The 26560-nt window shown below is 31.7% G+C and overlaps 1 protein-coding gene across 1 annotated transcript in view; it reads left to right on the top strand.

Moving 5' to 3' along the window:
• Window positions 1-26560, top strand: part of LOC107445139 (uncharacterized) — a gene marked incomplete at its 3' end in the record, with an annotated part of 82725 nt that overhangs the window by 11374 nt on the left and 44791 nt on the right. The window contains 12 exon segments of the mRNA XM_071180002.1: window positions 565-842; window positions 2719-3105; window positions 6515-6599; window positions 7799-8163; window positions 9395-9621; window positions 13078-13255; window positions 13552-14091; window positions 16181-16456; window positions 18759-18922; window positions 21762-21914; window positions 24181-24346; window positions 26137-26499. Of these exon segments, the coding sequence (XP_071036103.1) occupies window positions 565-842; window positions 2719-3105; window positions 6515-6599; window positions 7799-8163; window positions 9395-9621; window positions 13078-13255; window positions 13552-14091; window positions 16181-16456; window positions 18759-18922; window positions 21762-21914; window positions 24181-24346; window positions 26137-26499 (3182 nt within the window).

Here is a 26560-nt window from a genome sequence, read left to right as displayed (position 1 = left end):
CAACAGCACATTGAAATCAGCCAAGATTTTGATTTTGACATTAAACATAGCTTCTTCATTAAACATAGCACTCTTCATTTAGCTCAGCTATAATGTGTTTTTTCTTGAACAAAGTCATTATTTGTTCTCTAAAACACTGGTCGACAATAACAAAATCAATACAAATTCAAAATAAATATTTGTTTACGTTATTAACGCATGCGCAATGAGAGATAATGTCTGCGTTGAACCGACTGCTCACGCTGAGCTAACAAAAGAGTATTTTTTTGGCATCAGCTCTACGTCAACTTTCCGCTGACGCCCAGATAAGGCGCTTGTCCTAAGAAACCAGACCTTAAGAAACCAGACCTTGAGCTAACAAACCAGTATTTTGTTGGCGTCAGGGTAACGTCAACTTAACGCTGACGCCCAGATAAGGCGCTTGTCCTAAGAAACCAGGTCTTAAGTGGGAAAACTCAAAACAATGGTGTCGCTTACGAATTTTAGAAGCGATGATATAGACATTTAGAAATGTTTAATAGGTTTTAATTAATTTTATTTAATTAAGGCAGATTCCTTTCCTAGGTGGATAGGTAGATATTGGAGAGACCAATATTATTGGGGTGGGGCTGAAACAGATAGTAGAAGTTGTGGTTGCCACCCATACTGTAAAGAAACAAAACGTAACAGCACATGCAACTGTGACGATAACAACAAACTGAAATGGCTGGAAGATTCTGGTTTGCTTTTGGATTCTAAAAGATTACCGGTTCTTCAACTTCGGTTTGGTGATACGGGAGAGGTGAATGAAGCTGGAAAACACCGTCTTGGACCACTCATATGCAGAGCTGAGAAACATCGCGGTTGGTATAAAAATTGCAACTATTAAAATCTTGTTTTTATTACAATTTAGCCAAGTTTATATTTTAATTTCGCTCTGAGAAAAATTGCTTCAGTGTTGAACCATAATATCATGCAAATTTAATGCAACTTAAATAAAGTGTTAAATTGAATCCTGTTTCCTTTTAAATTGAACTCCAGTATCGTGTAAATCAATTGAACAAGAATTAATTCAAGCCATTATGGTTCAACATAAAGTTATTGAAGTTCAAGGATATTAGGGATCAACACGTAGCAAAGTTTAAAGCACAGCAGAATAACTCTTTATTATAAACACCTAAACCACTTAATAGTGTTGTCATGGGCCGCGGTGACTCAGCGTATAAAGCGTTCGCCTCCCAATGAAGCGATCCAGATTCAAATCCCAGAGGTAGTTGGGAGGCATTAACTCCCCTACCGGCAAGCACCGAGCTCAGTGCTGAATTAAAATGCCCTCAGTGGAAGTGGGCTCGTGGGTTAGAATGGTCTGGCTAACCGTGGGAGGTTTATGTGGTTTACTTTACCATGTAACGCAAATGCGGTTTAGTTCCATTAAAAAATGCCAGTTTGTCCTAATACTTGATCTAGGAATTACCTTTTCTTTAGGGTTGGATTCAAAATTACAAGGCTACGGAGTTGAACATTGATAGTCGTAAACTTAGTATTGGGTAGACAGTTCAACGCCGGTACTAAAATAAAATAGTGCTGACATACGAAAAAACCCCTCCCACCAATCTCTAACTCTATAAAATATATAAAAATGTAATATATCAATAGAAGTCATTAAGAATTTTCTGTTGTTGCAACGACTGTTCAGATACATAATTAATTCGAAAGCGGCGACTTCAATTTGTTTGGAAACTGGTTGAACAGTAAAACTGCTTTATTGTTTGGATAACAGATTCCCTAGACATTTTCTTTCGGATTCTATTGGGATGAAATGTCAAACTCAATTTTCTTTCTAGAATGTGTAATTTTCCAAAAATACGATTTTAAAATAAGTTTCCGATCATTTCTCATAAATATTTGGTTGAAATAGTTTATTCATTTATGGTTTAATGATTTTCATTTTAAGGAATGTCTTTTCAACAGTAGTGCAAAAACATTGGTGAAGTAGAAAACGAATGTTTGGTGCAATTTTTCAAATCTAAATACTAATTTTGATCATAAGGACAACTTCAATCAAACGATAATTATAAACAATTATAAATTTTAAATATTTGAAATTAAGTTTAAGAGATATTGAGCACAACTTATTGAGCACAATATATTACACACATAATCACACTTATTGAACAATAAAAATTTGATTTAAGTAGTTATTTCATTTATGGTTTAATGATTCTTATTTTAAGGAATGTCGTTTCACCAATACTGCAAAACATAAGCGAAGTTGAAAACGGACGTTTGATGCAATTATTCAAATTAGAACACCAATTTTGATAATTAAGACAATTACAATCAAACGATGATAAATTAAGAACTATTAAGAACTTTAAATACTTAGGTTTACGAGATAATAATTTTTTGAACACAATTTCGACACATATTGATTGTCTATTTACCCGAAGTAGTTGATTTATACTGGAATCCTAAGACGAGCTGGAAGGACATCAAAAAGTTTATGTCGGCTTTACTCGAATTTGATGGTGAAAAAGTTATTTAATTTTACATTGACAGAGAGATCGTTAAACAATTATGCATTAATCATTCAAATTGTATGAAAAATGTAATAAAAATCTTCATTAAAGGCGATCATTTAAGAATATCATTTACAAATTAGGCTTTTAAAGTTATGCATTTCATTGGCTTGTAATATTTTTTTTTTAAATTTACGTTAGTTCTTCTTTTTTCACGTAGAAATTCTTATGAATGTTCTGACTGCTCCTGTTAACTTCACATCACCTGGATACAACACGGAGAAAGACAAAAGTAAATACCCGCCAGCTTTTCACCGTTATACATGGACAGTGAAGATCCCGAAAGGGGAAACCATGGAATTAGTGTTTTCAGATTATGATGTCGTACATTTTGGTGCATACAACACAGTGCCTCGATGTAAAAGTGCAGTAACTGTCATGATTGACGCAGAGAATTCTAGAAAAATTGTAATTTCTCGACAGAAAAGTCCGCCATATTACGTGTCTGAAGGAGCAAGGACTGTTCTCAATATTACGCTTACAACATGCAATCAAGATTCAAATCTCAAGTTAGGTAAAGGTTTCAAGGCTTCTGTTCGGCGCACCGGTAATTTTTTTCTTATTATTTTGTTATCTCTTATAGTAAGACTATTGAGTTCTCACTTTAACACTTAAAAATTGTTTTGCTTAAACAAGGAAAAAAATTTTCTCGTTTAAGTAAAAATCTTCATTTGCTACAAAAATTGACGTGGAGGCAAAAAAGTGACGTGTTTCAAATGTTCGAAAATAGTTGTTCGCTCTCTAGATAATAGTATTGAGTATTAGAAAAGTAATTTTTTTTATGAAAATGAAAAATGATTTTCATTTTCGAAACGATAGTGTAAAAATATTTTATTGAATTATTGTCCAATCTGGTCTAATATCTTTTGTCATTTTTCTGTAAGTAACATTATTTAACTCCCAAAAAAGTTTTAGTCTTTTCTGGCAAAAAACTGATCCAAGTGTTTTTTGATCTCTTCATATGAAGTAAAAGTTTTACCGGATAAAATATTTTGTAGATACTACCACAAATATTATAGACAACCTGTTTCTCGTTCCCAGTGAGGATGCACTCCAAATATGGATAATTTTCTTGGTAAATGGCGTTTCTTGGACATGGATAATCGTGTTTGAGACACGGAACATTGATGTTAACGTGATTATTCCTTAGATTCTTTCCGTAAGAATATGAGGATACTATAAGTCAATTTTTTTAGATTAAATCTCAGCTTTTCAAATGATCATGAGCGTTCGAATTCGATGCATTTTACATTTTAACGAGTTGTTACTCGTCAGTGAACTAACTAGTTGGTATTCGCCGGTAGAGATTAATCAATATCTTTATTGTGTTTAAATAAGCTTAGACTGGCTTTCCAAGAGAAGTGATTCTTCAATATCAAAATTGACAGATCTGAATTTTGAAAACCAATTTTGGCACTGGCGTTTTGTCAATGAATGCATCTTTTCCATACACTGTTCCTATTTTTTTGTTGCTATAACATAATTTTTACTTTTACGATAGTAAAAAGACTATAATATGCCGAAAAGGTTGCTTTTAACTATCCATATTTAAAAGGGCACCAACCAAGAAACTGAGTATGACAATTGAACTTTTTCTTAAACAATTGAACTTTTTCTTAAGCAAGTCTTGCTATATCAATCGTCAATATATAATGATTTTGCCACTTAGTGTGAAGTTTACATGATAAAAATATAATTAAATTCGCTGATGGGAGAAAACGAAATTAATTTCCGAACAAATGCTTAACCAAAACAAAACTCAAATAACAAAAAAGCACTTTAAATTGCATTTTGCTTTGAATTGTTCTTCGTTACAGCAATTTTTCCTTTTTTTCATCCTTATTTTATTTCCCTTTTTTTGTGAGAAACTCCGAGTTCTCTCTTCCGATTTTGTTCTGTTTCCGTCATTCATGTCTGGTGAATGTCTGAGAATGTGTGCCTATTTTCGAGTGCTCGAAACATCTCCACTATTTTCCCCATAATCGTTTTTTAAACTAATCAAAATTTTACATTAACAAATATATCTTCCCACTTCCGTTTCTTGGGATTATTCTCTTAATAGAATTTGCTTGTTACTATGCATGGAGATTATATTTGTACTAGACATTAGAGGACTAAACATCACGGGAAATTGCAACATTATGAGTGACTTGAAGTAAAAGCATACTACGTAATCTTCAAAACGACCAATTTTTCAGGTTTTAAACTATCCTCATATTAATAGATATGAGTCGGACAAAAAAGCCAAAAAATCAGATTTTATCAGACAAAAAAGCAAAGATCAGCAGAAGGACAATTAAAATTTTTTAGAGTCAAATTTCCTAGTAAAGAAATTAAAAAATGAGACTCATTACATAAGCTCTAATTTAATCTATTTGATTAATATTATTTGTTCTATTTGAGATAGGATTATAGTTTTTAATGTAAAAAGCAACAGGAAAAATGTTTTTGATTAATATTATTGATAGTAATTAAAAATAGTAAGCAAAAGGTTTTTCATAAAAAGTTGCTTCATATAAATAAATATAAATAAATTTAATTACATTGAAATACTGAACGAAAGCTAAAAGCTGAAATAAGCAAGAAAAAAAGTATTTAGTCAGTACAATTTTTATTTTATGTAATACTTTTCATTCTATTTTTACACATTTTTATAAACAATGAAATAAAGCTAACTTGTTTATTATTTCATGTGTGACTAAAAGTATATAGATTTTCACGATATAATTAATTATATTGCATTAATTATATTATATTAATTATATTATATTATATTAATGATATTAATTTTCGATTCCTTATTCGTAAATTATTTCATTTTCTGCATTGGAATTGACTCGATAAATGTGTTTTTGGGGCAGTGATTCAAAAACAATCTGTGTTAGCAGCTGGTGTATTATATTTGCTGATACATTACATTTTTCTTTTAACAAAGTTGCATGGGATCATTTTTATGCATATTTCATAAAGAGTGATTTTAATAGAATGGCTCAGGAAATAAAGCATTGAATTGCCCACACAGCGACCCAGGTCTGAATCCCGTTAATAAAAAATCAATTCGTGTACAGCTCTCATCAACTGTAGTGTCATTGATCATAGAATTATCTTAACTTCAGTAAAAGAGTAGGAGATTTTCGTAGTTTTCTTCTCAGTGTATCACAAATGAGAATTAGTATCATTTAATAGGTCCTCCGCAAAGAGATATCCTTTGCTATTTTGGCTATGACATTTAAAATTTACAANCAACAGCGGCCTTTTAAAGCATTCTCACTTCAATTAATTAATTAATTCCTAATTGAGTTTAAATTAAATATTGTCATGTTTTTAGTGCATGAATCTGAATTGAACAACCTGATAATGCTCACTCTGGTTATTGTTATCTGGTTGCTCACTACGTGCTCTTGCGCGCCGAAACCTAACAATTAAAAATGAAAACTGTTGCCAGCGCGAGAAAAGAAATATCATCGGTTTTATTGATACATACATACATACGTACGTATTAACGTTTTATATAGTAAGATTGCTCTGGGAATTTGTCTTTGTATGTTCATAGACGAGACAGTGAAGTGACAGTTTAAATTTTACTCTGCGACAATGCTATGTTAATCATAAATATTTTAAAGTTGACAATAAATATCTTTTCTTTATAATGGTAAATTAGAAATCAAGGTAAAAAATTTTATTATTCAAAATGGTTCCCACGATGCAGAAAAACAAAGATGATATTAATTTCGTTTCAAATCATATATAAAAAAATAAATAAATAAAATAAAAAATAAAATAAAAAATAAAAGATGATATTGATTTGGTTTTTCTTTCCTTTCAACATGTCCCTAATATGGCTGAAAACATGGCTTTCCACTAAACTCTTTGGTTTCGCAATGAGATTGAGTATGTTCTTTTTACTACAAATTGCAGTTTATCAAAACTTTTTTCAAAAAATATCCCTCTTTCAGAATGTGGAGGATGCAATGCAGGATTGGGAGTAAATAAGGGAATAACATATTGCAGTGGAGTTTGTGGAATCATTACTTCTAAGGAGTAAGAATTAGAACTTATTTATTTTTTACGTTAAAATGTTATTGAACAGTAAGAATTTATTACGAGAAAGAGGGTGTAGTCTGTGACATTTAGTAAGAATGTTGATAATCTATTCTTGATAGATTTTTTTTTCAGAAAAGATTATTTTCGGAAAAGTAAAATTAATGTGTGTGAAAAACATAGTAATGAACTTTTAAATCAATCACTAATTTTATTCCACGAAATTGTTTTAAAGTTCATTTATAAGTTACTTAATTTTATATATTTTGAATTAAATAATTATAATTTGGCTATAAAATTAACTGATTATCAATAAATAAAAAGTGAGAAATATACATTGTTTGCTTCGCTTATTTTTAACTTGGTGAATAACTTCTACTTGTCTAAGCTATACAAAAAAAAATTATAGATTCAATAAATACTTTTAAATTTTCAATAAAAATATAACTGATTGATATTTAAAACGATTACAAACGTATTAATTCGGAAATAAAGTTATAATGGTTCAACATGTATCATTTAGTGATGTATGTGTAGCGCATTACTTACGCGAACGTTTTAAAATAATTTTTTTCCGAATTCCGAAAGAATATTTTTATTCGATTCTATTTCAAAACCTTTAATACTTGTCGTCATATTCAGGAGCATACACCTGTCTAATATACTATCGACAAAAGCATGTAGGCAATGTCTCCAAATACACTGTCTGTTAGAATTTTCATTCTAAAATGACGAAGCTCAGATAATGCATCATTGGAGTAAGTTTTTAAATATTAAGAAAATTAGACCACAAACGATTTTCAATTCCACAAAACTGTGACCTTTCCCCATATTGATGTTTTGCGTCATTTTCTGAATAAGCATAGACAGCGCTAGCTTTAGATAGGCTAAACTTGTCTTAGCATTCAAGAGTAACTGTTGCAAACTCACTGAAGTTATGAAAATAGCATATTATTCGAAAAAAAGCATAACTTTATAGGGCGAGGAAGCCACTGAAAAACAACCTTAAGACGTCAGTATTGTTACTACTATACAAATTTATGACTACTATTATTATAGTGTGGTATTTATTGGAGACACTATCTTCTTTCTTAAGATGTCTCCATTTTTAGTTACCATCTTATGATTGCTATCACAACCTTAGTATTATTAATACTATATGATAATGATTTAAAATTATGTTTCATTTTATTTTTTAGTTATCCTTTTCCACCGGTTTACTATTTTTTATCGGAAGTCTTTGTTGAATACAACCACACTTGGATATTACGTGTTCAGCAAAACTATATCATACAATTGGTGTTCCAAGATTTCGATGTACCAAGTGTTCCAGGATCTAGAAACTGTTCCACAGAGAGTGGTGTTCTATGGTTGTATAATGGAGAAAAAGCCACAAGAAACAATCTCATTGGAGGTTTTTGTAACCTTAATAGAGAAGGTATTATATATTCTGCATCTAGTACGATGACGATTGTTTATGTTACAAGATGGAAAAAAATTGGCAACGGCAGAGGATTTCATGCGATGTATAGAGGAATCGCTCGTCGACCAACAGACGATTCAAGTAAGTCATACGAGTGCCATTCATTCAAATATATTAATAAGAACGCTGTGTATTTGGATACATTTATATCATATATATTATATTTTAACCACCAAAATGTATTTGACTCACGCGTTAAACTAAATTTATTTGACTCATTTCGGAGTATAATATTAAGTAATATATCCCTTAAATTGAACTATATTATTGGTTCAGAAATATCTCATATTAATATCACGGCATCATGGTGAAACGTGAACTAAAATGCGTCTTAATCTGACAGTTTACTAAGGTTGGACATTTTTTGCACTATATTACGGGGCAAGTGTCAACGTTGATTAGATCTATAATTGCAATTGCGATTTGAGTATTGATTAAATAAATAATCCAAATGAAACTGAAGCGGCAAGATATAATGTGATTAAAAGCTTCATTTGCTTCAATATATTAAAAGAAAGTAACGATCAACATGTTTCAAGCTCTAAAAAACAGGGGCCTATTTTCCTGAACTTGCCAGACGTGAATAAGAAGAAACAAAAGTTATAGAAAATCAATAGGAGTCAGATTTGCTCCTAATATTTGCCTCTTCGGGCCACTGTCGTTTTCTTAGTTAGGTATTTCATATTTTTTCTATCTCAACTACCGTGGTTTTTTTAGTCTTGTTTTTTACTTTTATTTTTCCCTTTTCTGTTCTGAAACCTTTATTTTTATACTTCAAATTACTTTTGTTTCTTTTCATTCTCGTCTGGCAAGTCCTCGAAAATGGGAATGCTTGAAACATATCGACTATTATTTCCTATTTACATATTTTTGAAGCGAATGAAGTTTTTAATGAGGTAAAAGAGTAATGATTAATTTGTCTCAACATAAAATGTAATGGATGATTAAAAGATTTAAGGAATATAGCTGATATAAGTATTTATAACTGTTACTAAAATAGGGATTATTTCATTTTCAACTTAATGAATAAAGCCGGAGGGAACTATACTAAACATAATATGGCTTAACATGTATCAATTACTTATATATGTGTAGCGTATTATTTGCGTAAACATTTTAAAATAATTTTTTCAGAGTTGCGAAACAGTACTTTTATTCTAACCTATTTCAATATGTTTAATACTTGTCTTCATGAACACGAGGAAAACGTCTCTTTATTATTTTAAAGACGAAAGCAAGGACTCATCCTTATAAGTTGTTGTTAATAATTCCAACTGCTTTTAAAATAATGATTATTATATTTTCAATTTAGGGTTAGGAGATATAAAGAATATAGCTAAAGGTAAACCAGCTAAACAATCTAGTACAAGAGACGAAAGGCATGCGTTTTATGGTGTAGATGGAAATAGCGAGACATTGAAGACTCTTTCTATCTGTACGGCTACAAAGTTTGAGACAGATCCTTGGTGGCAAGTCAATTTGCAGAAGCGTCATCTTATTCATGGAATTGAAATTCATAGCACAAGATCTGAATCTAAGGTCGGCAAAAATCTGATAAAATATCATCGTATTATTATTATTGAATTGAAACATCATTCAAGTCAATTGTATAACCAAAATTNAATAAGAGCGCTTTGTATTCGGATACATTTATATTATATTTTAACCACCAAAATTTAAATGACTTACATTTAACATTATATCCCAATGTTTATATCTAAAACATTTTGGGATATAATGTTTAGTACTATATCCTTCAAATTGAACTATATTATTGGTTCAGAAATATCTGATATTGATATCACGGCATTATGGTGAAACGTGAACAAAAATATGTTTTAATCTGACAATTTACTAAGGTTGGACATTTTTTGCACTATATTATGGTACAAGTGTCAACGTTGAAAGAGTAGATTTACGTAGATCTAAAATTATAATTGCAATTAGAGTAACAGGGCCTGGGGGCAGCTGTGGTCTTTCTTGTTCAGTTTTTTTGAAAATCTTCTTCTCTCTCAGCTGAGTTTCCTTTTTAGTTCAGTTTTTCGTCTTTATTTTCCCCTCTATTGTTGGCAACTTTTTGTTTTATATTTTAAAATCCCTTTTGTTTCTACTCATTCTCGCTTAGCAAATTCTTGGAAATGGGCGCCTGTTTCTGAGCACTTGAAACACATTGACTGTTATTTTCTGTTTACGTATTTCTGAAGCGAGCGCAGTTTTTAATCAGATAAAAGAGTAATGATTTGTTTCAAGGACTAATTAAGCTTGTTTAAACTTAAAAAATGTAATGAATGATTAAAATAAATGATTATAAGATGTAAGGAATGTAGCTAATATAAATAATAGAAATTGATACTAAAGTAAGGATTATTTCATTTTCCACTTAATGAATAAAGCCGAAAAGAATTACACTATACAAATATAGGTTATTCCTCCCCCCCCCCCTTTCGATTGGAACATATCAGGACCATAATATGGTTTAACATGTGTCAATTACTTATATATGTGTTTGCGTATTATTTACGTGAACGCTTTAAAATAATTTTCTTAAGCTATGAAACAGTAATTTTATTTTAACTTACTTAAAAATATTTAATACTAGTCTTCATGATCTTGAGGATATTATTTTATTGACAAAAATGAGTACTCGTCTTCATAAGTTATTGTTAATAAATCCTACTGCTGTTAAAATAATAATTAATTTATTTTCAATTTAGGATTAGAGGATATAAGAAATATAGCTAAAGGTAAACCAGCTAAACAATCTAGTACAAGAGACGAAAGGTATGCGTTTTATGGTGTAGATGGAAATAGCGAGACATTGAAGACTCTTTCTATCTGTACGGCTACAAAGTTTGAGACAGATCCTTGGTGGCAAGTCAATTTGCAGAAGCGTCATCTTATTCATGGAATTGAAATTCATAGCACAAGATCTGAATCTAAGGTCGGCAAAAATCTAATAAAATATCATCGTGTTATTATTATTGAATTGAAACATCATTCAAGTCAATTGTGTAACCAAAATTAAGCAGTAGTATTAATATTGCAAAATAATTAATATCAGATGATAATTTTTGTTCATTTGAATGTTGATTTAATTGCCTCTAACATTCAAGTCAGTTGTTAAAACCTAAATTAGTCAATATCAATAATTTTTTCACAGGCACATTTATTACAAATAAGACATCTAACATTTTAAGAACGCGACCGAATGGTCGACTACTATCAATCAGATTTTATACACCTCTGTGGTACTTACATCATCTTAACGCAATTAAACATCCCCGACAGCCATCTATCTGTATGAAAGGCTATAACTTATTATTATTCATACTTAACAGTAGTCAGGTCCGCACGCAAGGGGGGAGTAAGGGGGAATGAGGGACAATTTTTCCAAGGCCCAGAGCGGCTGACTGCCCGACCAAAAAATATAGTTTTCATTAATGTTTTTTATAGAAAAATGGTAGAGAATTTCCTTATAGCTTTATAAAAACTGCAGTTCTGAATAAAGGATCGTTTAAATTCGACAAAATATGAAAATAAAACTTAGTGTTTTGGGGATAGGGCCTGCAATAAATTTTGTTCTGGTGCCCGTATGTTCAACCTGGGATGTAGTTTTCCTCTTCCTCTGCTGCATTGCAGCTGTCGTGGGTTCAGCACAGACGCATTTCGAGGGGGATGTGGCTCCGGATCAGTAGTACCTGGTCTTAGACTGTGAGTATAAATTATTGAAATGAAACAGAACAATTTTTAAGGCAGTTATCAGGCTACATCCTTACTGTTTGTTAGAGTATAAATATTTAGTAAGCTTATGATAAGCTGAACTAAAAACAATTTTTATGACTGTAATAGCATATAAGTAAGAATAACTTAAAAACAAGAAAACTTTAAAAAGTTGACACAGCAAAACAAACTTATTTACACAGACGTCGAGAATTAATCAACAATTACATGCCAATATGATAGGTTCTTCTTGATTAGTAAAGTGTAATTCAGAGTTTGTTCTCTAGAAAACAGAAATAATTTCTCTAAAATCAAAGTACCCACTACTTGGTTCACCCCACTTTCCCCCGTGTAAAAAATTAAAAAAATTTTAATTTTCCGTTTTGAACTATTTTAAGCATTTTTAGCATTGAAAGAATTAGCATTTTAAGCATTTGGTTCTCGTGCTTTCCTCGTAGAAAGACGTTTAGAGTGCTTTGACTCATTTGTTCAATAACTCACTCGTCATTTCAACAGACTGCAACTTTGAAATTCACGTAAAGTTTCGTTTTGGCTTTAAAAGAGTCACATTTTATCGATTACTTTTAAATCAAGAACCTTCTGATGTCAATTACAATTCGAAATCTCAGTTATTCTGGTTCTTTTAATAAATATTTTATAAGATTTACTGAAGTTACAAATTTTGAATAGAACTAAAATAAATTATGATGACCTATATACCAGATCCGTCAGGGCTGTCACCATATATAGATTAAATAACTAGTTTTATCCAGACAAACGTGCTTTTGGAAGTTCAGGAACAAGTAATAAACTTATTTGGCCGAATGTTTAAGTAAATGGTTTAAATGGAAATGTATAGATTGTAAACACGTTTCTGATGTTTCTATTTATTCAAGTATTAACTTTTAAAGCGTAATTACTAATATTATCATTTAACATATTCTCCACATACATATTATGCATACACAATCTGACTAAAAGTATCTGGACACCCCGTGGTATGGACTTAGAGCACCCTGAGGTACATATTTATATGATGTCGGTCCCCCTTTTGCATCGATGTCAGATTGCACACGTCTGAGAAGACTTTCCACCAGTTTTTGATAGGTGGCCATTGGAATTGACTTCCGGTGTGCATGTTATTTTTGGCCGGATAGTGTATATACATCTAGTTATATTTTGTTAATTTATTTATTTTTCATAAAATTACATGAAAAAATTGTTTGTCCAGTTTTTTTTTTTTACCGCACCAGTACATAATGATATGTATTCCAGCTAGGGGAAAGTAAGTTAATGTGGCCAGAAGGACTGTATGGTCTACCTATGCCAGTGTCAGGTTGTCCGTCAAGCAAGAATTTTACATGGAAAACAGGATATCGATACCACGATATTCAGTATGACATAATACAAGATACAAAGGTACTTCACTGGTCAGAAGGATGCCTCTTGAAAGGTAAGTTGAGAATTTGCTAGAACCTTATAAGAAAACATCAGTGTAGGGTACACCAGACAAATGTATACCAGGCAGTGGCACTTAGCTAGACCTGGGTGTATATTTCGGACATTTACCAAAGCGACTAAGTGCTTGTCAACATCCACGGGAGGAAGTCAACAACAATGAATTTCGGTCACTCACAGTAACATATATTTCATCAAGATTTATTTTTGAAATCAGGGTTGAACTTAAAACTGATTAGTTTATGATGTGATATATTTCGTATTTGATTTATATTAACTATATTATTTCAGGTGGTTTGCAGAAAGAAACAGTTGAGGGTGTTCAAAGAAGAAGTGGTGTGGTACAGCACTTTTGTATGAAAACTTCTCACTACAATTCAACTAATTCTTCACAAGAGTGGCCTGCAGGGAAATATTGCATTTTTCAATATGGTGACTCTTGTCCACCAAAATTTACCAATGGTAATATTACTTTAAGAGATACTCATAATTCACCTTCGCACAACAAAGTTGATGGATTTTATCCGAAGGGTAATTATACATCCCAAACCACCACCATCAACTTTTGCTGTCGGGATGACGATCGTGCAGACAATCCCATAATTTTACCAAATGATGATCCATTTTATCTTTTTAAGTATGGCGACAACTGTCAGAAAGTAGAAGGGATGTCGGAAATGGAGCACTATTTCCATTTCAATGAAGATGTAGAACCATGGAAGAAAATGGAAAAAGAAGATGGTTTACCGAAATATGGTGGAATGCATCCAAATATAGATAAAGATACGTATGAGAAAGGCATTGCCATCTACTATTGCTACTATGATATTTGTAAGTATAATTGCTAAAAAAGATTGATTAAAATTTATAATTGATTACATGATTAACTGATTACGTGATTAATTGATTACATGATTAACTGATTACGTGATTAATTGATTACATGATCAATTGATTACATAATTAATTGGCTGCATTATTAATTTATTACATTATTAATTGAATGCTAAGTATTGAAAAAGTTATTGAGGACAAAAAGGAAAATCAGCTAAAAAATAAATATAAATAAAAATATGCGGTTTGTTGAATTTTACTTTGCACACCATGAATTTGTTCTCAATAAATATCAAATTTCTCAACGGATGGTGTTACCAATTGTGAGGAACTTTAAGTTTTTAGAATGTTTTTAGAATAAGCGTTATTTGTAGCAATAATATGGCACACTTTGAGGACGAAATTGTCAGATGTCTGGGCAAATATTTCAATTGAAATTGATGTGGCATGCTGCAGAAGTTGAATAGCAACATGTTTGTAACGAATTTTGTAGCAATAATATGGCACACTTTGAGGACGAAATTGTTAGAAGTCTGTCCAAATGTTTAAATTGAAATTGATCTGGCATGCTGCAGAAGTTGAATAGCAACATGTTTCTAACTAATTTTGAAAGTTGCTTTTTAAATAGTCTTTTTTAAGCACTTTTTCATCTCCCCTTTTCCCCTTTTTTTAATATTTAGATTGTTAGCAAAAGTATTTTAAGAAAAATTGCTTTTTGTTTTTAGCTGGGTCACGTTTTTAAGCATTTCAAAAGGAAACTAATAACATCAAATACCGCAGCCCTATTATAAAATTAATCCAAGCCTAAGACTCTCCTGTTTATTCAAATCTTTAAGTAATATTCAAATAATCGAAAATAAACAAAATGCCCTGCGAGGCACATTTTGATTTAAGACAGTGTATCTAAAAAGAGATCTTCTTTATGTTTATTTTCCGAATAACTCTATGTGCCATTACTAAATTCGCTACTTATATTTGCGCCATTAGTTAATTTAATTTTTACTATACATAAATTAAGAGAATGAAATTAGATTTTTATAAAAAAATTAATGAATATTTTTTGTAAAGATATACGGTAGTAGTTTTTTCGTAATCTGTTAATACATTCAAAATAAATTTGACCATGACAAGTGAAAGTACAATTACGTTAAGCCGCAAAACTGTATTCTCGTCGGTAGATTTATCTTTTAAATATATTAAGTATATACAACCTGCTAGAATTTTGCTGAGCCTACTAAAAGAATTATCAATACAAGTTCAGGAAACTGGAAAAAGTCAGGTAATAACAGATTTTTATTGATTCTGGTGAAGATCTTGATTTCGAGTTCTCCAGAGTCTATGGATCGAAATCGAGATCTTGATCTCCACATTTGGAGAAAGTGATTGTTAATATCTGGCAGCTTAACAGGCGCCAAGGAGTCACCACGGAGAGAAGGCATCTTCTTTCAAGAAGTTGAAGGGCAATCTTTAATAGATGGCGAAAGCTTTGTTTAACGGTGACTACATGCAAGGGATAAGTACTTTTTCAGTTCCAAGGTGTATTCAAGAAAACCTTCCTCTGAGGTTAATTTTTTTGTGAATTCAGGAAAACTCGTGACGTCACCTCACTTTTTGTAGTCCGAGAAAGTCTCTTTAATCTATGGACTGGAGCGCTATGGTAAAAAAAGAAAAACTTAAAGATTAAATTAAGTCATTTTATGTTGCTTCAAATGCATAAATGAAAATTCGGAGGTAACGTCTTGGTTTAAATACCACTAGTCTATTTCTGCCTGCAGATTCACGTAACCTGCTTATTTCTGTCCGACACACAGCTGTGGGTGGCTAAATACCGGTCATTCCAAGAAGGCGCACGCGAAATAAGAGGGAGCTTTTACTAATTGATTATTTGAAGAAAAATCGGTGACCCACTATCACGCTGTACATTTACAATTTTTGTGTTAATGGCATTTCTTTAGTGCATTATGACATTTACTTTTGTAAAAAAAATTCGTGAAATTTTATTTTTATCAAATAATTCACATAACCTTTAGTTTTAATGCATTTTTGATTTCTTACTTATGCAGTCTAATTATTTCGCTTATTTCAGATAAAAGTTTACGGGGGTTCCGGGTAGTAGTGGATGATACGGGACTTGTTGATACTTACATCAAGTATTACGACGATCTTTCATATGGCATTCCTCATACGGAAGTTGGGAAGTTTTTGAATGCTTACACATGTGCAGTCTATCCAGTCACCAATCGTGAATTTCATGTCTGGAAGGTCAATTGTTCTCAACCAGTCTATGGTCAATATGTCACATTGCAAGTATACAGCAGATTTGACAGTTTGAGGTTTTGCGAAATAAAGGTTTTTGGAGTTGGTAATTATTACTTTTAATTCTTCAAACTAATACATAAAAAAGGTACATAGCTTCGAAGTTCTTTATGTAATTACTCTTAGAGAGAATAGCTGAAACTCGAAGTCACTGTTGAAAACTTTGTAGTACGTTGTTTCAACCTTCATACTAACCATCTTACCGTTCCAACTGATCAGCTGATGGGAAAAAATAAAATTAAACATCTTATTAAAGCTGTAGGAAAAAAGTTGTATAATGTTCTTGCTGTAAGCTATTTACGCATTGAGGGTGCGATTTTTCTTATTTTCCAGTGGCGCCATCTATGGAAAAGAATTCGACTTCTGCAACACCCATACGTCAACCCGTTTATAGGGCGGACCCATTCATACATCCTTTCATTCATTCGCGGATCGTAATTTTGACCTGAACACCAGAAGGATCTATCTTCGATCCAATACCCTCAGAGGAATAATTTGTTATGGGAATCGAAGGAATTTGTGACCTTACATGTTTGGTCTCTGGGGGTTCTGAATTGGAGATTGATCGTTCTCTGGTTCAGGTCAAAATTACTGTCTGTGGATGAATGCATGAATGGATCCTCCTGCTAAGCCAGGTTGTGACGTGTGTGTGGCTGAAGTCTATGGATGGCGCTACTGAAAACAAGAAGCGCACCAACTGCCTTAAATTCGCTTGGTTTCACCAAGCAGGCTTGCTAGTATTGGCAAGTGGCATTAGAAACAACAACACTTTATTTTAGTCAAACTATAATGCATATTTTGTTTTCAGAATGCCTTTTTAAAATAACTTGTTTATTTATTATGGAATTTCATAATGCAAGGTTTAATGTCAAATTTATTAACTGCAGAGAAGTTAAATAGGTATAAGAGACAACAAAAAGGCATGTTTAAATCAGGTTACCCTTTTTAAAATATTGCACTAACAAATATTTTTAAAAGAACACTTATAATAGCATTTACAAGTACAATTTAAAGTTTTTTTAATATTATGTCAGTAATGCTGTTGACGGATTAGTGATTGCATTATTCCTCGTTTTAGACCTATAGAGTAAACAAAGAATATTGGTTTCTTTTTAAAACTGTTTTTATCCCAAAAGTGGGTAAAATTACAGATCAATCTTTTTTTTTTATTTATTTATCATTGTGAGGTATTTTTGCATTTTTTAAAATTCGTCAAAATGTTCCCAACAGTTTTGAGATTTAAATATTATTTTTCGAATGGAGATGAATTTTGCTGACCTGCCCCCCAAAAAAATATGCAGCTTTGTATCTCTGATAATCGAAGCATTTAATAAATTTAATATAAGAAGCGAGTAACAAATACAAACAAACAAAAAAGGGCCGAAATAGCCTGGTTGGTAGGGCACTGGGCCCATGCCCAAAAGGTCGTGGGTTCGATCCCCACCTGCTGAAGACTCCCCGTGTAGTAAATGGTGACTGGTGCGCGTTAAATCTGTCTGGTCACAAAGTCCTCCATGTTCCCATACCAAATCATAACTCTGGGGGTACTGATCCAGGAGTTTCCTTGTCTTCTGAATTGGTTCAAAATTACAAGGCTTCGGAGTTGAACATTAGTAGTCTCCCGGACAAAATTTGGTCAGCTGTTCACCGACTGTTATGAAACATAAAATAAAACAAACAAAAAAAAGAGCCGTGGTGGGCTAGTGGATGGATCGTTCACCTCCGAATCAGGTGATCAGGGTTCGAATCTCAGTTTGGCCGGTTTGATACGAATTCTGCTTCCGATTCACACCAGCCACAGTGCTGACGTAAAATATCTTCAGTAGTTGGCGGATTATGGGTTAGAATCAGTTCAGTGGAAGGTTTTCGTGGTTTTCTTCTCCATATTGCGCACATGCCAGTTAGTTCCATCAAAAAGTCCTTTCCAAAGGCTAGTTTGTACCAAGACTGATCCAGAAATTCCGTTGTCTTCTGGATTTGATCCGAAAGTACAAGGTTATGGAGTTGAGCAATGATAGACGTAAACTCAGAATCGGGTCAGTTGTTCAACGCCGGTTATAAAATATAAACTAAAACGAGCGAAAAAGTAAGTGGTTTGCTTGCAAGGATTAAAGCAAACGTATAATAAATTATCAGATAATCTGTAAACTGACACTAATTAAAAATAAAATATTCTGGCTAAAACTCTCTTTTTGTTATTTATGAATGCAAAGTTCAGAAGTAAAACCGTTTCTTATTTAAGGTATTTTTCATGCCCGGTTGAGGTCCTAAGTCATAATTTTGCTTTTCTTTTTATATAAACCGCTTTCATCGTATTTCACCAAAATTTCTATTCATTATTCTTACAGAATCTTGTGGGCAACCCTTAGGGATGGCGTCGGAAGAAATATTCGATTCCCAAATCAGTGCTTCTTCAAGTCATGACCAAGATAAATATCATTATACGAATGCCAGACTTAATTCGAATTTCGGATGGTGTGCCAGCTTCAAGGATGATTATAAAAATCTTACAGTAAGTGAAATCTGAATGCATCGGCATACGACTAGTTTCGGCAACTTTTTTTTATATATAAAATTTTTTTAAACTAATTTATTTGTTTTATTATGTGTAAGAACCTATAAAACTAGCAAAACATATTATTATTATTTATTTTTATAAATGGCTATTTTTGAGTAAAAATAAGGCATTTTTGGCATTTATGATTTTGGCACCGTAAGAAAAATTTCTATTTCCTAACGCAAGAAATACTTTGAGGATTTTATTTAGAAGGCTCACGACTATGTTTTGAACTATTACCTTAAAAGTGCATAGACTGAGTTAGGGAGCAATGTACTTTAAAAGAGCAAATTTTTAAAAATTGCCACATTTTTCTTTGCTAAAAAACATGTATAAAAATGAAATTTACATTTTTCTCATAGTCTATCGTTCAAAACATGTGTGCTATACTCATAAACACGCATGAAAAATTGTGGACAATCATTTTAAAAACAATATCGTGTTTAAGATGTTGCGAAATCTGATTTTGAGATAAATGCATTTAAAAACTTAAAATCAATTGTCCATCCTTATCACCTTTCATAAAACTGCAATAAATTTGTAAATAATTGCATTACAAACAAAAGTAAAGCATTTTTAGAAAGCTAAGATTATAGGTATTTTTAATTTATATGAAACTCCATTTCAAAAATTTTGCTCAAAATGATATTTTTGCACTAGTTAGATATACCTTAATTGCTTACACACTTTTCTTATACTTTATTATTTCTATATTCAAGCCAGAAAATTCAAATGCCACATGAAAACAATAAAATATAAATACAAGTTTTGCACAGGTAGGATTCTTTAGAAATCTATAGGACCACATTGAAATTTACCATTTTAGTTTAACTGTAAAGTGAAAATTCTCTATTAATAACTCCACTTTTTTTACTGCTAACTGCAGTTTCTTCCCAATTAACTATAGTGTTATCAAAGAATATACATAGGGGAAGAAGTCTAGCTTCCATCGACATAATGTAAGCCAGTTCCTTAAGATTGGTTGCAGTCCCTGGGTATAAAGAAAAAAGACAGCATTATATGAGCACAAAGGCGGAGATCCGTGAAACAGGTTCGCGCCCTCGTCTACACTTAACCATTACTGGGGTTGGGGAAAAGAAAATTTTTTCCCCTTTTTTTTCTTTTTGTTCTGTATTTTTACACTATTGATAAACAGTACTGTACTATTAATTAAGATATTTCTTTATGAATACATTTATATCATCCTTGCTAATTAAACCTGCTAATCCATTTTAACAAAGAAAAAGTAAAATAGCGGTTGGTGGGCAGCAGCGTACCTAACTATGAATGTAGAATTGTTCAACAACCCTGTCACAGGTGACGTACTTAATGACGTATTTCTTGACGGTCACTTTGTTTCTTATACGCATGAGTTGGATATTAGTTCAAAAGACGCTATGCTAAGTACGAGTATGTTGCTCACTCTGCAAGTTGTTTTTCCGGTACAGAGTACCGCACCAAGCAGTTCCACGTGTTAGTTACTTATTGGAAGAGCTGAACTTCTTCTCTTTTCCATATTTTTTGGCTTTACTTTTAGTTTTCTGGTGTTAACTGTAGTTTATAAGCTGTTAACTGTTGTTTATAAATTGTTAAAAACTGTTTCTTACAACCTATCTAAACCAAAATTCTAATTATAGATACATAATCAGATGAAATAAACAACCTGTAAAAGACGTTAGGTCATTTACATATTCTTTGATACCAGAGAAAATAGATTTAATGGTTACATTTAACAGAATAAAGCCTTCAATTTTATATTATATTAAAAAATCAGAAGAGCCACTGACGCTGAAGCCCCGTTTTTGGGCGTTCACATTCAACTGTTTCTAATGCGAACTGTTATTATCGTTATATATTATTATCAAGTTACTTCTCATTAGATTTTCATCTCATCAAATTCTCTCTTTTCTTCTTATTACTTCTCATATTTCTCTCATAGAATTACCTCTCATTTATTACGGGTCACGAACTCTACATACTTAAGTTTAATTCTTTTTTTTCCTTTTTTTCCAAGTATATTTCATTATTTTTTAAATCCAGCTATCCATTCATTTAGTTCTGAATAACATTTATAAAATATGCTTACATTAAATTTTGATAATTCTGTATTTACTGTAAAAGATGACATTTTTTATCGTATTTTTTAAAAAAAAAAAAACTTATAAGAAGATCAAGAGGGAGGAATGTTTTATAGTCCTTTGAAGCTGATTCTGATAAAAAACGAATTTGCGCATGGCCAGGAACCTGTTTTTCTACAGCATGACCACCTTCACTGAGTAATAAGTCTTGGGGAGTTTCGACTTTCCCCGTTAATGATTTGATAAAATTTTGCCATTCTCAAAATACAACAGATGGTAGTCCAATCACAATTTTTGTAAAATGAACAATTATCTAACTCCTATTATCTATTATCTAACAATTATCTAACCGTTCGTTCTATCTTGATCTTCTACCTTGATGTATGGTAACAATTAAGAGGTGATGAGAGAAGGGAACAAGGGCTGGAGCCTCCTAGTACTCTTAAAAATCACTAGAATTTGTGTTACGTAATCGGAAAAAGCATCAAAATATGATCAATCATCTTATAGTCACTCGACAATTCTTTTTGTCAAATGAGATGAATTTAAAATCATTCGAGGTGAAATAATAATTCTAAACTATTTGAGAAAATTCTATTGAAAGTTTCTTTTGCTCAAGTATTTCATATTAAATCAAATTTCGCTTCAAAAATAGATTTGTCACATAGCATATATTTGCAACCCCTGCTTAATTCTGCATTTTTATTTTTAAATAGGTAGATCTTCAAAAAGTGACTACAGTAACCGGTATAATTCTCCAAGGGCTGAATGGAGCTCCCAAGATGACCATTGTGAAAAAATTCTTCGTAACTTTCAGCAACGACTCTAAGAACTGGTTATATGAGGAAGAGCCTGTGGGACAACAGAAAGTGAGAAAAGTCATGTGTTAAGAATTTGATCTTTTAATTATATCATCAAGGAGAAAATCAAAATAAAGGGCACACACATGTTTCATTTATTTCAATCTCACGCATTTCATACAAAAATACTGTACTATTGAAAAGAAAATGAAATAATAAATAAAAAAAATAGTAAAATAAAACAATTCGAATAACTTTTGATCTAGTAAGTGTAATATTCAACTTGATCGTGATTTAGATCAAATTGATTTTGATCATAAGATTAAACTTTAATAGTCCAAAGGACATACCAAAATATGCTCTTTAAATATGCCAGGTAATATCATATACCAGGTAATCATGATATTTAAATTGAGAAATCAGATAAAAAGACGCAGTTACACTGATGTGGTATCGAATTAAGGATGCCTGGTCTAGTAGCGAGTAGTATCACTGTTCGTCTTGATGACAACAGCGTTCCGTCTTGGTAAAAATTCGGTGAGACTCTGAAAGTGATGAGAAGCTGTACCTATCCACTATTTCTGTGTAAACTTTCACAATCCACGAAAATTAGTTGGAACGTGGGTGCAGTGACGAACATTTATCCCAGAACTGTGCAATTGGATTGAAGTCAGGTGACCTTGATGGCTAGGAAAGTATATGCATGTGCGTGGAATGCTCAACCAATCCGATATGATTCAGGTAATAGCACTTTGCAATGCACTTTGTATTGTCTTGTTGAAAAACAATCTCAGTCGTGAACTATGGCAAATGAATACAAGGGAGCAAGTGGTTGTCAAGGATATCTCAGTTAAGTTCGTTTGTGAGAGACGATGTCACACGCACTAAGTGTCTCATTTCAGTCCATAAGGACAGTGCTTAAATAAGAATATCAGTTAACTAGATCGCTGCAAGGTTACCTACTCTGTTGTGGTTTTTGCCATACACGTACTCCGCCATCGGTATGAACCAAAAAAGAATCTCGACTCAGCACTCCAGGTAATAGTTTGTCTCATCACGACATTTCGATATTCCCATGTTCATGCTAATCATTGCACTTTGTTTTGTGCAGTCCTCAGAAACACTCTAGAAGAACGATTACTTCTTAAATCGGAGCACTCAACTATTTTGATTTTCACTATTACTGACATAGTGAGAAGTATTTTTTTTTCTTGTCAAATAGCTGTTTACGTCGCTTACAAGTCACTTCCAGCCTTGCGCTCGGCTCAAAATTTTACAATTATAATAAATTCAGTAGCTCTTCAGAGTAAATTACTATTCAAAAAGACGCAAAATATCATGCCTAAAAGTACCCACAAAATAATTGTTACAGTTCAGAAAATATTGTTGCAATGCTTGTTTAGTCGGAACATAGGATGAAAATTTGCGCCCTATAACTTTAAAATTAGAATTTGTTTATTTTTTCATAGCTCAGAAAACATTCATGCCAATTAAATTGTTTTGCTCACAAAAATAATATATATATGGAATTATCTTCCAAATATTGAAAGAAAAACCTTTCACCAATTATAAATTATTTAATTTATTAATGAACGGACAGATTTTAAATAAAAATTTGCAAAATGTTTTACATTTTCTTATTTAATGTAATTTTGAATTATATAATTCCACGCTTAAAATTACTGCTTTCAAATTATGGGTTGTACTAACTTAGTTCCTCAAACTTTTAATTTTGTCATTGCATAATTTCACATTATATATTTTTTTATATCTCACTACAACTTAAAAACATTTATTACATTAAATCATAATAAAAAAACAATAAATAATTATTGCAAATTATTTTTAAATTGAATTATCTTTGTATATAAAAGTTTTATAATTAGGTACAGAAACATTCTGCTTCACTCAAATAATTTTAATGATAAAACTTGAAAGAAAAAAATAATTTAAAAGAGACACTTAAAAAATCAAAATTACGTTTGGATGCCGGACATTTTAACAGGTCGCCTGTTTTTGTTTCAGGATATTTCAAATCCCTTCTCTAAAATTTACTAGTCATCAAATTAAAAAATAAATAGAGAATAAAACATGTTAATTCAATTAATGTAGTACATTGTGCATATTTATAGATCTCATTTGCCGAAAAAAATGATAATATCGATTTTATTTCTGTTTAAATGTGTTAAATAATGTCGTCTTTTGGCAGTCATAGAAGTTAACAAGTCATTAATTTTTTTGTTGCTTTTCCTTTTTAGTTTTAGCTAAAATTACATTAGTATATATTTAATAAGTTTATGATTAAGCTTTAAATGTTTCATTTTTTCCATTACAGGTTTACATATGCGAGCAGTGCAAATCGGACAAAGTTTACAAAAATGACTTGGAAATAAGATATAACTTTTTGAAGGGCATTTCAACCAGGTTCATACAAATAAGAATTTTAGATTTTAGTGTTCAACCATGTTTGAGAATGGAAATTCTTGGGTGTAGAAAAGAAGGTAATAACAACAATATTGTAACTTTTTTTCTTCTAGAGTAATATTTTGTTTATTTTTTATAGCGTATTTGTGAAAAGAACCGCATTTAAAGCGAAAGAGCTTTAATAATTCGGATCATTCACATTTGACTCCACTTAGAGATAAGTATAATTTCAAACTTACGAGGAAAAAGATAAATATCGTATTGTTTTGACGGCTTAAAAATGGAATGATTTCTAACTAGATATTAAATAAACGAATTTTTAAAAAAATCAAATTAGAAGGAAAGGAGGTAGGAAAAATGACGATTTATTTCCTTTTCTTAGTTACAAATAATTGTGCTTATTTACCTTAAGTTATATTATTGCAAATAAAAGAACTATATTTCGAAAATAGTGAAATAAACGCTTAAGCAAAGCTCTGTATGTCAAATTAAGGAAATTCCCTTAATAGTTGGCTAGAGCATTGTGATTGACTATTTCATTTTATATTTTATAATCATCGTTGAACAACCGACCCAAATTTGAGTTTACGCCTACTTATGTTCAACTCCGTAGCTTCGTAATTCTGAACCCAACTCAGAAGACAAGGAAACTTGGATCAAATATTAAGAGAACTTTTGCTTTCATAGAGGACTTTTTGATGGAACCTACAAGAATTTGCGTTACATGACGAGGAAAACCACGAAAACTTCCCAAGGTTAGCCTGTCGGCAAGAGGGCTCTAACCCATGATCCGCCTACCACTAAGGATATTTTACGTCAGTGGATTAAACTTTAGTCGATGAGACGAATATCAGAAGTTCCCCTATTTAACAGGTGCTTCTGGCAGAGAGCTTTACACGATGTGGCGAGAGGATTTCTTCAACTAAATATACAGAAAGCATATTTTTAAGCACGCAATTAAAGCACATTTATGCTTGAAATTTAGTTACTTGTAATAAAATAGAAGTTCTACCATGTATTTTCGTGTTTTACGTTAAAAAGTGCTGTGTATGGTCTTATTTATTAATTGTTTTTCCTGCGATCTCAGAAATAAAATTCATCAATTCTTGAGCTGTATTTCATTAATTTTGAGAACCATTTCATGTCGAAATCGCATTCGTGACGAAACGTTAACTCTTAAATATATGACAAATATGTTTTCTCAACTCGTAACCTCATCGCAGTGAATAGTGGGAGATATTTAAATAAAATTACGAAAATAGAATGAAAACTAGATGTTTGAAACTAGAATGACAATGTCAGCCCGATGTCCATAAAGGCCATCATGGTGGTCGAGAGGTTGGCCTCATAGCAGGAAGATCCCTGGTTCGAATCCAGCTTCGGGCATGGATGTGATTTATTTTTCTGCTCTATCTGCTGAGGAAAAAGTGAAAAACAATGCCGTCCTTTAGATATGATATAGCATTACAAATGCCTCCTGCTTTTTTTTTTTTGTTGAAAAATTGAGAGGAGTGACGAAATATCTCTTTATTTTTGACGAAATTCATTTCCTCGAAAAAGTGGCGATATTTATTCTGTTATTTTGGCAAAATGTTCACTCGGAGCACATACCAGGAAATGCTTTCGTCAGAGACGAAAAAAGTTTCGTGAAATTTGAGTACTAATTTTTTACAATGTGTTATTACTATTTCCATATCAGTAATTATGGTATTTTTCCGATAGAATATAACAATGTACTGTAAAAAAACTGTATGTTTTTTTATATGATGTATTTTATATGATTTTTTAAATATTTTATATGATTTATGATTTTTTTATATGATGTATTTTAATGATTTATGAAAGTTTTTTTAATATACATTTGTAGAGCCCTGTGAATATTCCGTAAAAGCAACAGAAGGAACTGTTTATTCACCAAATTACCCACTTTATTACGGGCAAGATAAGTCTTGTGAATGGGTAATAACACCTGAATCAAAAAAGCATATTGAGATGAATTTCTTAATTTACGACATGGCTGACCAAGAGGATGAATCTAAGGCTGGAAAGTGCAAAGATGAGCTTATTGTATATCCCAAAAAATTCAGCAATAATAGCATTAGCTTTCCTCAAGGAAAACATTTTCCGAAAAGGATTATTTCGAATGGTACCTTGAAGATACGAATGAAAAGTTGCTTCAGATATTCTAGAAGTAGATTTCGAGGATTTTATGCTCATTATAAATCAGTTGGTATGTTTAAATTTTGAAAATGTTTCAATATGATAAATGATATGAAATGTGATGGGAAATG

The sequence above is a fragment of the Parasteatoda tepidariorum genome, chromosome 4, assembly GCF_043381705.1.
Source record: "Parasteatoda tepidariorum isolate YZ-2023 chromosome 4, CAS_Ptep_4.0, whole genome shotgun sequence".
NCBI classification, from domain to species: domain Eukaryota; kingdom Metazoa; phylum Arthropoda; class Arachnida; order Araneae; family Theridiidae; genus Parasteatoda; species Parasteatoda tepidariorum.
The sequence above is the reverse complement of the archived record's forward strand: the minus strand, read 5'-3'. Positions and strand labels throughout refer to the sequence as shown.